Genomic DNA, 12,671 nt, shown 5'->3' with positions numbered 1-12,671 from the left:
CTGACATGCAACAAATCTGCTTTTCTTTATTATAATTTTGCAATGGGAGAATTTTCATAAGGAATAAGGAATAACTGCAATTGCAGTATCAGAAGCCTGTTACTATGAATGTTTTTAATGTATTTCTTAAGATTCTGAAGAAACGTGTTATTATGAACATATTTAATCTCTCCTTCCTTCCTTCCTTCCTTCCTTCCTTCCTTCCTTCCTTCCTTCCTTCCTTCCTTCCTTCCTTCCTTCCTTCCTTCCTTCCTTCCTCAGGAACTTATTATTAGAAGAAAAGATGCCTATGAATTTCTTCATTATAGCCAGGTAGGTATGAGAAGAATTTCTGTGTGGTAAAACATTAGAGTGGGATCCAGAAAGTTCCTTGCACCATTCCTACAACTGTACAATCAGACTGTACAATAAACCAGAACATCTGGAAAGCATCAGAATGGGAAGGCTGACCTATACAATTCTAGAGAGTCCTTCAACTAATGCAATGGTCTTTTTTGGAGGGGGAGGGGTCTTTGTTCATTTGTTTTTTGAAGCTTAGTTCCTAATTATGCATACAGTGGAATTTACATCCATGTTTTTAGCCAGAACTTTTATGTGTGAACAATTTTTACATCTTTGGCTTTTGTATCTTATTTTATATCTTTTTATATCTAGCTTAATATTGATAATTGTGGAAGTCTCAATGGAAAAAAGGGGTGGGATGGAATGGAATCAATAAAATAAAATACCCAATGGAGAGAACAGTGTTGGAACAAAAAAGGAACGAGGAACTTTTCTGTGATGGGTGCAGAGTTCATAGAATCATCCATTTGAAAGGGACCCTGAAGGTTTTCATGTCTAACCCACTGCCCAGGGCAGGAATATAAACCCAGACAAATGTCAGCCATTTTTTTAAAAAAAAAATCACCAATAATGGAGCACCTATGATTTAAAAAACCAAGTTGTTCCAACATTTCCTAGTTTTTAGTGAGGAAATGGCTTCTTGTTTCAAATTTAAATCCCTTCTATAAAGTTTTCATTTATGGTTCTTGGAAGTTGTGTAAACTAAACCTACACCCTCGTCCCTGTGATAGCCCAGGAAATATTAGAAGATTTTCTAATATTTGGAAGACTGTTTTTCCCTCGCCTTATCTTAGTCTAAACATACCCAGTTTCTTAAAACATTCTTAATCAGATTTATCTCCCAAGCTTTTCCCCTCTCACTGTTCTTTGTCATTTTCCCAATTCCTCAGGTAGTAACCAAAGCCAGCAGCACCCTATTCTAAGGACAGGGGTACTGGTGCAGCATAGAGCTATCATTTCCTGGGAACATGATATTGCAACTCTGCGGACAAGCCCAAGATTACATTACAACTTGCAGCACTTGCAGAGTCCTGCCATGAAAACTGGGGTTTCTCTGAATCCAAATGTCAATACTTTTTCTGTAGATTATAACGTTTGTTTGGTATTTATACTAATCCCTGGACTTCTCCCTGCGCTGTAGGTTCATAGAGTTTTTACGGAAATACTTGGGAAAGGACCATACACCATTTTTGTCCCACATGCTGATAATCTACAGAAAAGCACCACAGTAAGCAGCCTGGGAAAGGTGGCATTTGAAAACCAAATGGTGGCTTTATTCATTGCACTGAAATGTATTTAATGTAAAAGAAAAGTTAGTTAAAAGAACCTTAAGAGGAAGTAGGGAAATTCTGGTTTCAGTTAAACATATTTTTTTTCTCGCTTTGATTCCAAACATAAACGTCTTCAAGTAAATTTGATCTTCCTTTTCAACCTTTTCATTCAAACCCTTGGGCGAGGTCCGTTGGGCAGAATGGGGTACAGTACCATCAATATAAAATGCAAGTAGTCATGCCAGCCACATGACTATGGTGGCACTTTGGCTTAGAAATGGAAATGAGCACCACCCCCTAGAGCTGGAAGCAACTAGCATGCATGTGTGGGGGAACTTTTACCTTTACCTTACCATCAATATGCCATATCTATTGAGCTGGCACACAATTTGGAGATTCCTACTGGACTCTTGCTTGGGGAGCAAGTGGCAATGATGGCTGAGGGAGAGGGCTTTGCACAGATTCAGATCCAAATGCACCTCTCCTGGACCAGGAAGCCTTAGCCACTTTCTCTTTGGGCTATTGCAATGTGCTTTACATGAGGCTGCCCTTAAAGACCATCTGGAATGGAAGCTATAACTACTTCAGAATCTAGCAGCGCGTACAAAGTTTGGAGCCTCTAGGTTTTCTCATGTTACACTCCTATAATGTGAACTGCACTAATTTCTAGTTTACTTCCTGGGGCAAGTCAAGATGTTGGTTATCACCTTTAAAGCCCTAAATGGCACAGGATCAATTTATTTGAGGGATCACATCTCCCTGAGAATATCTGCCCATCCCATAAGATCAAAGAGGGTAGACACACTCCAGCTTTCTTCCCTGCTGCCATCTAAAGAGACTTGGAAAGTGTGCCTTTTCCATAGCTGCTCCTACCTCATGGAACCTTGGCAATCCAGCGGGTCTAGAAAGGCCATTGTGACTGGCACTGAGGTAGACTGAGAAATCTGAGGGAGAGATTTAATTTATAAGTTGTTGGGGCATCCTAATAAGACAATAAAGGCACCAGGTTTTTAGTTTTAGTATTTGGCTTTCTGGTTTATAGTTGTGATATTGTTGGCATCCTCCAAGAATGTACCCTAAGATGGGTGGCCAAAGAAATATTTTAAGTTAATAAATAAATAATTGTTTACGATTAAACTGAATTTTGGTTGTGGCTCAGTTTTCCTCATCAGTACTGATAGTTATGACGTAATTGGTTGATATGTTTATGCCAGGGCTGTCAAACTCCCGGTCTGTGGGCCGGATGTGTCACATGCTGGCTACACCCAATTTAGCAAAGGGGGAAAAAGTCCCAATATGTCACGCGATGCCACTGTGATGACGTGAATTTGACACCCCTGGTTTATGCTAATGCCCAACAGTTCTACATTTTTAGAAGACAAATAGATCATGAATACCAGGTTTTAGCCGTTTTCTATTGTGTTAGATAATAGAAATAGATGCAATAGATGGCATTCATGGGGTATTGCTATTATGTCACTGAGAGCAGCTTATTTCAAACCCCTAAATGAGAAGGGCTTAACCTGTGCTTGCCTTGTACAACCATATTTTCTTTAGTTTTCAGAATGGGAAAAAGCTGGCTGCATCAAAGATCTGCTTCGCTATCACATAGTCATCTGTCAGAAGCTCCTGTCGGATGACTTGGAATCACAGGATTCTCTAACTGCTTTATCTGGTCACAAAATCAGAGTTTCCATGAAGGAGGTATGTGTCATTGTCTCAGTCCTGTTCCATTTCCATCTTAGTCATAAGTCACTTTGCTGCACTTGCTAAGAGAAACCTTATGTGACTGTGTCCCATCAATTCTTTATTTTTCATGGAACTGGATTATGTTTTAGGACCAATGATGATCCTTCTAGAACAGCGGTCCCCAATCTTTCCAGCTTGGCGGCCTGGCAGGGGGGGCATGTGAATGGCAGGCTCTCTTGTGCATGCTTAGCTCCATTTGTGTGAGCGGCACGTGCATATGCCCTCCACTCAGGTGAATGGAACTTTGTGCATGAGCACAGAGCGCTTGTGTTCACGCACAAAGCTCCACTCACCACTTGTGCTCATGCATGAAACTTCACTGGTGTGAATGGAGGGTGCTTGAAAGGAAGGCACTTGTGCTTGCATGTAAAGCTCCACTCATGGGCACTTGCCCATTTCTCCCATGGCCTGATGTTGAACAGGTCGTGGCCCTGTAAATATATATATTTACAGACCCCTCACATCCCAAACATAAACTGTTTTAACTCCTACCCTCAAAACGACACTATAGAGCACTGCACACCAGAACAGCAAGACACAAGAACAGTTTTTTCCCGAAAGCCATCACTCTGCTAGACAAATAAATCCCTCAACACTGTTCAACTATTTACAAAGTCTGCACTACTATTACTATTAATCTTCTCATTACTCCTTATCACCCATCCCCTCCCACTTGTGATTGTATGACTGTAACTTTGTCGCTTGTATCCTTATGATTTATATTGACTGTTTCCAGCATGATTTGATTGCTTATTGTACCCTATGACTATCATTGTGTTGTACCTTATGATTCTTGACTCTTGACGAATGTATCTTTTCGTTTATGTACACTGAAAGCATTTGCACTAAGACAAATTCCTTGTGTCCAATCACACTTGGCCAGTAAATAATTCTATTCTATTCTATTCTATTCTATTCTATTCTATTCTATTCTATTCTATTCTATTCTATTCTATTCTATTCTATTCTATTCTGTAACAAGACTGTTTTCAAAAGTGCTGGAAATGTATTCCCTCTTTTTACCCTCCCAGAACAGTCTGTATTTAAATGATGAAGTAAAGATAATTGAAAGCGACATTGCTCGAGAGAATGGAGTCATACATTTTATTGATGGGATCTTAGCCCCATATGACCTGCAGCATCACAACATGTCGTGCAACCTATCCCAGGTATGTCTAACATAAAATATGCTAGAAAAGGTGAAAGAAGCCCTAATGAGTTTGCTAGTCTTGAAGCTACTGTAAAACTAGATGTTATTAAAAATAATCATGGCTTGTAATGATTCTTATTTCTTATACTATACTCAGTTCTGAGTTAGATGATTTATCCCCTTATTAGGGCACTGTCAGCCCTAGATTCATCATACTTGAATGTAACATATTTTTGTTTTGTTTGAGTGTTCATGCCTGGATGCATATACAGCTTGGATTATTTTCAGAGGTGGAATAATCGGTCTCTGGTCTATATTTTGTGTCTTTTCAGTACAAGCTGCATAATTGAAGTAAAATCTATTTGGACTGCAGCGTTGCACACAATTATCCGCCACTGAATTTATTCCAGAATTGCTGTGTCATTAGTCTGAGTTCGTGTCATTAGCCTGAGTTCAGGGCTATTGCAAGGCAACTTACCGGGGGTGGGATTCTCCCGGTTTGACCCGGTTCTATAGAACTGGTTGTTACCGTTCCCGGTAGTTCAGAGAACTGGAAAATTGGGCCTCTGGCTGGCCCTGCCCCTCTCCACCCGCTTCTCCACTCGCTTCTACACTGCCTGCCCATCAGTCCTTATCACGCATGTGTGACATTGCACACATGTGCAACACCGCTGCCTGCTCTTGCACACCTGCCAGGTCAGCCATTGCTGCCTGCCTTCTGCTGAGGCCCTGCCTTTACTGATCTCCCTGGGTGAGTGAGGCTCTGCAAGCCCTGGTCTCCTTCCCCCCCATACTTGCCTTTTGCTGCCGCCACCGGTCACCTTTCCCCCCACTTGCCTTTGTTGCCACCGCCAGTTGCCTTTCCCCCACCACTTGCCTTCCGCCAAGGAAAACATGGAGAGGCTTGTATAGGATCCAGCCAGGTCAGCGGCTGCTTCTCTCACCTGTTGCTGCACAGTGGAAAGCTTCCAAGTCACCCCCTTCCCATTTGAAATGGCTCCGGGGCAAGTGGAGAAGCAAGTCAGGTTGAATCCTGCTTCTCTCTGCTTGCCCAGGAGCAGTTACTGATGGGGGAGGGGATTCAGAAGCTTTCCGCTGTTTTGGGAAACTTTTGCTCTCCCCAAAACAGCAGCAGGTGATAGGATAGAAACAGCTGCTAACCTGGCTCTAGCCTCCATCAGCTTCCACATGTTCCTTCCTGCTGCTGTTGATGGGAGGCAAGAATTTCCCAGTACAGGACTCTCCAGGGCTCCCCAGGCCTTGGAAACTGGCAAAAAACATAGAAAACCTCAGTCACTAAGACTGTGAGGGATGTTGTAACTGGTCATAAGTGTATGTGCGTGTGCATGTGCATGTCTGTGTGTGCATCACTGTCAAAACACCAAAAACAGGTCGAGTAGCTCTGGGGAGGTCAGTCATAAATTAGAACACTTTCTAAGCAACTGGCCATTAAGCGAGGACCACTTATATTTGGTTTGCCAGTCACATGGCCACCTGGCCACATCCACCCCAGTCACATGACCACCTAGCCACACCCGGCCAGCAAGTCACGCCCACCCAGTCACATGACCACCAAGACACACCCACAAATTAGGCCACACCCACAGAACTGGTTGTTATGAAATCTGAATCCCACCCCTGCAACTTATCCTTGTGTTTTAAACAGGATAGACATCATATAAGATTTACTTGTCACCTCTGTGTATTACAACTGAACATGTACATTCTAGATTGCCAGAAATGGGTAAAGAGGCAGATTTTTCCAATGTAAGACATAAGAATTAGGCCACATCTCTTCCACGCATGTTTTCTAATTAGGCTCTGGAACTGGGATTTTACTGGCAACTTTTCTTTTTGATTTCTTTCCAGAAAACTATTATAGAGGTCTCAGAGGCTTATGGATACAAAACATACAGCAGGCTTCTAAAGGTAATTGAACTGTTCTCTTTCAGCTTCAATCCATAAAATGAAACATAAGTAAAGTAGTTCTTGAGTTGAGCTTGACTACTGGTAATTTCATGGATACATTTGTGCAATTTTCCTGACAACATGGAAGTGGCTTGCTATTATTTTTTCCCAATTAGTATTATTATTTTTAATTCCCAAATCTACCTCAGAGCCATGCAGTTTCCAGATAGCCTGACACCCAAATCTTAACCATCACTCGCTTAGCTTTTTTAAGGTTAGTCAATGTTGGCTATGTGCTGCCATCTAGTCAGGTTCAAATGAAAACCCATCTATCAAAAATACAAAATCATATCGTTTTAAAATGTGGTTCAATGTGCATTTCAGAAGTGGGATTTGACTTCTGATTAATTGGATAAAGGTTTTACTTTTAATAGAATTCAGCTCTGGAGAAAGAAAACATTATCTAGTTCCCTCACTGGCTACAGTGGAGATAGTATAATCTCAGCTTATTTGGCCACTTAAGCAAACCCAGATAAATAGATATAAGGAAGACTTTTCACATGCTATCCTGGATCTGTTTCTCATTTAGCCTATTGTTAGTTAAGAGAGTCTGTAAATTCAACCGGAAAAAATGAAGTTGCCTCTCTTTTTCTCTTGGCACTTTTTTATTCTCAAAATGTAACTTAGACAGAAGGGAGACTTTTCTACCTTCATGTATTTCTTAGTAATTATTAGCAATGTATATTAGCATTCATTAGCAGCTGGGCTAACTCCATGCTCTACATCCCAGACAACCATACGTAGAGCATTTTACATGTGACATTCAATTATTTCTTTATAATTCTTTCACCACTCTGCTCTTGTTCAGGAGTACATCCTTTCACAAGGTCTTCCTGATTAATTCAAATCTCCCAACAAGTATTTGTTCCTTGCAGAACTTTTTTTAGATCCATTATTGAAACATGGAACTTCATAGCTGATAATGTTCCCCCCAAAATCTTTCAAGACTCTAAGCCTATCCTAAAAATGGGCAGAAAGTAGGCTGGAATCTATGGGTAGACATTTGGGTGATTTGCAGTATATTAGAAAAGCTTCCAAATTCTAGAGTTTTAACCATACCAAAAGCAAAAAAAAATTGTTCTCATGAGAAAAAAACATTTTTGGAAATTCTGGCTTCTTTAAATCAAATGGGTATAGATGTGTGTAATTTTTTTTCAAACGCTTTCACCTTTAAGCTTTTAGGAAAGTAGGCAGTTTTGTAAGACATCAGGCAACTATTTAGCCATTTATCACTCACCCCACCCTCCCTAAAACCCTCCAAAAATAATTAACCCAACTTCCAGACTTGTGGATTACAGCTCCCCTATCTCTTCAAAACGGGTGTTGGGGAGGGGGAGGGTTGACCAGCTGACAGTAAGTTGTAAATTCTCTTAGATTAGTGATATCATGCTATTTTACTGTTCTGTGTCTCTCTGCAGGAAGAAGGACTTCTTAATCTGGTCAATAATACCTTACATCAGCCATTTACCATGCTGTGGCCAACTGATGGAGCCTTTAATTCTCTCCCTGCTGAAATGCAAAAATGGTTATATCATAAAGACCACAGGAGCAAATTGTCTGCTTATCTCAGAGGGCACATGGTCAGGGATACAAAGGTAAACCCAAGGTTGAAACAACAGAATCTTTTAAAAGAAGCCCTGCTGGAGCCTAACTTGGCAGAAAACACATCTCCTTTTCATGTCATTTAGACCTGAGTAAAAACTGGTTTTGATTTAATAAGTAAACTGATTAACCAACATTCTATTATTTGATAATTATTTAACCAGTGCAAGATAGATGGGGTAGTACTCAAAGTGGTGTGAGATTCTTTATCCAAATGCTGATTCGCTCATGGTGCTTCATATGGATGATGCATTTATCATACCATGGATCCACAAGGAAATTTACTCTCTGCAAGATCGGTGGCTGAGGTCTTTGGCAGCCTTAAGTGAGACCCGTTCCTATTTAACTTTCTTGAACAGTTAATTACCTAACTGATTCACTGCCAGAAACATTTACTGTCAGAAATAGAGTTTATAATAACAGAGCACAGAGAAGAAAGGCAAACAAGGAAATGAGTTTTCATTCTTTTGATGAAAATGAAACCTTCCCCAATTCCTGTTTATATGGCAATGAATGAAACATATCACACAATCTCTTCAGGTCTATTTTAGCCTGCTTGTATCTGTGGCACATCAATCATTATTTACTCTTTTCTGGTTCTAGGTCTTGGCTTCCAAACTGACAGAATTGTCATCTTTGAGGACTTTGCAAGGTTCAACGATTTCATTTAGCTGCAGCAAAACAAATGCTGTAAGTAAGCACTCCTTTAAATTGAAGCCACAAGAGGACAAACTCATGTTCAATACTGTCCCGTTCAAAATGTACAGGTAGTCCTCACTTATTGACTGCCTTGGCCTTGCAATTACAAAGGTGATGAAAAAGTAAAAGTCAGTCAGTATGTGTTCTCCTGTGCCTGACTTGTTATTTTTTTCCTTTCTCCTCTAACAAAGAAAAGAGATTGCTTCAATAAGGTTTTTTTTAATGCAAACTTCTTTTGCAAACAGCTCGTGCTAGTGCATTCTTTTCAATGTATATTCCCTATCGGGCATCTGCTTACTCTCTTGTAATCCCTTCCTCTCCATGTAATGCATATACAAACATTAATTCCCTTCTTCTAATTATCCCAACCCTGGGTGAATATTCCAAGCAGTGAAAGAATGGAGAAATAGGACTATAAGATTGCCCTTCATTAGTCTAATTCCAGAAATTTTCCCCCTACGTCTTGGCTCACACAATTGTGTGGAGCCATATCCTTCTGCTGCTGTAAAGCAAAGGAAATTTGAACTAAAATCATAAGCATATTGTCACATGATTTCAGGACTAAATTCCTGTCTGTGGGCAAAGTTTGTGTGCAATACTGCATTCTAAACACCACAGCATCATAATCATAATGTCATAACCATAATATCCTAAGTAGGTTTATAAGTTAGGCTAGGGTGTAGATACAGAATGTAGCAGCTGCAAGTATTAAGGGTCATGGGCAGTCGCAAATGAAAAAATGAAGAAGAGGCATGGGCCAAGAAAGAGTAGCTAGGAACAAACGGAGAAGGGTACATTATTTTATACCCTTATGATAATAATGAGTACATTATTTTAGGAGAAGATGGAACGAGCTAGGGAAATTGAACAAAAATCAGAGTATCTGTGAGATAGAAAACAAAGAAAGGGTGCTGATTCTTTGAACCACACTTATCTACATCTCCTGGTAAAATTCATTAGAAAATCACATTGTGGGAAATTCCACTTAAGGTTAGGTTGAGCTCACCATAAATTCGGAGAGCAAAATGGACATTGCCAATGAATTTGAAGTACTTGGTTTTGATTAGGAGGGGGCTGATCGTTTGAGCCACTTTTAATGCTACAACTGCGATGGTTTTTCAGACTGGTAAATTTGATTAGATTTAGTGTGTGTAGATTTTGTACCTTGTTGATAAAGTGTTTTTTTTCTTCATCTACTAGAATGCTTCTGATCTGAGGCAAAAAAAAGTGATAATTTTTTTCAGGAAGCAACAAGTGATAAGGTTTTTCCATATTAGTCAAAATGAAAAGCTGCCAATTCTGGCTCCTGATTCCCTTTTACTGCTTTTTTGATTTGCAGGGTGATATTGTTGTAGACAATGGCAATGCAAGGATTGTCCAGCGGTATATGGAATTCAATGTGGGCATTGCTTATGGAATTGATCACCTTCTTGAGCTTCCTAATTTGGGATCCCATTGTGATCAGCTTCAAATGGTTGAGATTCCAGTGAGTACTTGAAATTTAATTATCAATGTTTACTGATTTAGATAATTACCGTGTTCACCAGAAAGTAAGACCCAGAAACATGATTTCAGAGTGATCAGCCTGCCTTGGCACCCCACCGCTCCAGCGTGTGCACAAGAGCAGCAAGCATGTGGGGACTGAAAGCATCTGCCAGCAGCTTCAGCCCTTGGGTCCTTGGGTCGGCGCATTCTGGGGTTATGCAGAACAGAGGGCACAGAGCAGAAGGCAGGTGATCCCAATGCACTGCACAGGCTGCAGACATGCCAAGAGATACGAAGATGAGCCTCCCGTGGTCACCTGCTGTTCTGGCCCACTGATGCTTGGCTTTCCCCTGGCATATGTGGCACATGTGGATTGCCTGACTCCCCCCCAGACCATTGTCTGCTGCCAGTGTCACCACACAAAAATGAGCCTTCCACAGCCACCCAACGCTATGGCCCAGCAACGCTCTGCTTTCCCGTTGCCCGCATGGCACATCCAGATCAAATGCCTCTGCTTCCGCCTGCTACTTGCACAGGTAATCAACTCACCTGTGCTGGGTGGCCTCCAGCTGCTGCCAGACACCATTGTTCCGTACGCACTCGCCACCTCTTATGCTGGCCACACTCACCTCCTTCTCTAGGGCTTATTTTTTGGGTAGGGCTTATTTTGGGGAAAACGCGGTATCTCCATTTGGTTGATTTAATATCATTAAAGCATTCTCTAGTTCTGGGCTCCCCAACCCTTGGCCTGTGGCCTGGTACCAGTCCGCAACATGCCAGCAACTGGTCCACACAAACAAGCAAAGCTCCATCCATGGGATGCAACCAGCATGCAAAACCATACCACCTTTAGTCCGCGGAAAAACCTTTCTCTATGGAACCGGTCCTTGGTGGCCAAAAAGTTGGGCTTGCTGCTCTAGATAAAAAGAAGACTTTGAGTTAACTTTCTTACACGAATGTTGACAGTGGCAACCAGCACTCCATGCTTTTTTGTAGAAATTACTTTCTAGTTATAAGTCACCTTATCAGGGATATGAGCAGAGTATAAATTTAATAATAATATTTATTTATTTTATTTATTTATTTTGATTTGTCAATTGCTTACAAGATAATAGGTATAAGTATTTACATAGTTATGAATACATGAAATGCGTACACATCAGAAAAATAAAAGAAATAATAGGACAGGGACGGTAGGCATATTGGTGCGCTTATGCACTCCCCCTACACACCTCTTAGGAAAGGGGTGAGGTCAATAGTAGACAGTAGTCTAAGGTTAAAGTTTTTGGGGTTTGGGGAAAGAAACCACAGACTCAGGTAGAGTATTCCAGACATTGACCACTTTGTTTGTTTGTTTGTTTGTTTGTTTATTTATTTATTTATTTATTTATTTTTATTTATTTTATTTGTCAATTGTTTACAAGATAATAAGTATAAGTGTATACATAATTATGAATACATGATATGGGTACATATAAGAAAAATAAAAGAAACAATAGGACAGGGACGGTAGGCACGTTGGTGCGCTTATGCACGCCCCCTACAGACCTCTTAGGAAAGGGGTGAGGTCAATAGTAGACAGTCTAAGGTTAAAGTTTTTGGGGTTTGGGGAAGAAACTACAGCGTTGGGTAGAGTATTCCAGACATTGACCACTCTGTTGCTGAAGTCGTATTTCCTGCAATCAAGCTTGGTGCGGTTAACCTTGAGTTTGTATCTGTTGTGTGCTCTTGTGTTGTTATGGTTGAAGCTGAAGTATTCATTGACAGGTAGGACATTGCAATGTATGATTTTATATACTATGCTTAAATCAGACCGAAGACGGCGTAATTCAAGGTTTTCTAGTTCTAGAATTTCAAGTCTGGTGGCATAAGGTATTCTACAACGAGTAGAGGAGTGGAGAACTCTTCTTGTGAAATATTTCTGGACTTTCTCAATTGTGCTAATATCAGATACGTAATGTGGGTTCCAGACTGATGAGCTGTATTCGAGTATTGGTCTAGCAAATGTTTTGTATGCTCTAGTTAGTAGTGTGATATTACCAGAGAAAAAGCTACATAAGATTAGGTTAACAACTCTTAATGCCTTTTTGGCTATGTAGTTGCAGTGGGCTCTAGCACTTAGATCATTAGAGGTGAGTATTCCAAGGTTCTTTACAGAGCTTGGATCATCAACAAGATCTTGACTATTCAGCTTGTATTTTATTTTCGGATTTTTTTTGCCAATATGTAAGACAGAGCATTTATTTGTTGAGATTTGAAGTTGCCGTTTGTTTGACCATTCTGATACATAGTCAAGATCTTTTTGAAGGGTAGCAGTATTGTCTGTGGTATTGAACAGCTTTACATCATCAGCAAAGAGAATGCAGTTGCTCTTAATATGATCACAGAGGTCATTTATGTAGAGT

The 12,671-nt window shown here is 40.5% G+C and overlaps 1 protein-coding gene across 2 annotated transcripts in view; it reads left to right on the top strand.

Moving 5' to 3' along the window:
• The window catches only part of STAB1 (stabilin 1), a 147,660-nt gene that overhangs the window by 98,134 nt on the left and 36,855 nt on the right, over positions 1-12,671 (top strand). For both annotated transcript variants that reach the window (XM_087923982.1, XM_087923983.1), the window contains exons 46-53: positions 262-312; positions 1,484-1,570; positions 3,171-3,317; positions 4,394-4,531; positions 6,382-6,441; positions 7,899-8,075; positions 8,686-8,772; positions 10,121-10,267. In XM_087923982.1, coding sequence (XP_087780108.1) covers positions 262-312; positions 1,484-1,570; positions 3,171-3,317; positions 4,394-4,531; positions 6,382-6,441; positions 7,899-8,075; positions 8,686-8,772; positions 10,121-10,267 — 894 coding nt within the window. The remainder of the gene's footprint in view (positions 1-261; positions 313-1,483; positions 1,571-3,170; positions 3,318-4,393; positions 4,532-6,381; positions 6,442-7,898; positions 8,076-8,685; positions 8,773-10,120; positions 10,268-12,671) is intronic.

The sequence above is a fragment of the Pseudonaja textilis genome, chromosome 2 (genome assembly GCF_049901715.1).
Source record: "Pseudonaja textilis isolate UNSWEBS1 chromosome 2, rPseTex1.2, whole genome shotgun sequence".
Classification (NCBI taxonomy): Eukaryota; Metazoa; Chordata; class Lepidosauria; order Squamata; family Elapidae; genus Pseudonaja; species Pseudonaja textilis.
The sequence above is the reverse complement of the archived record's forward strand: the minus strand, read 5'-3'. Positions and strand labels throughout refer to the sequence as shown.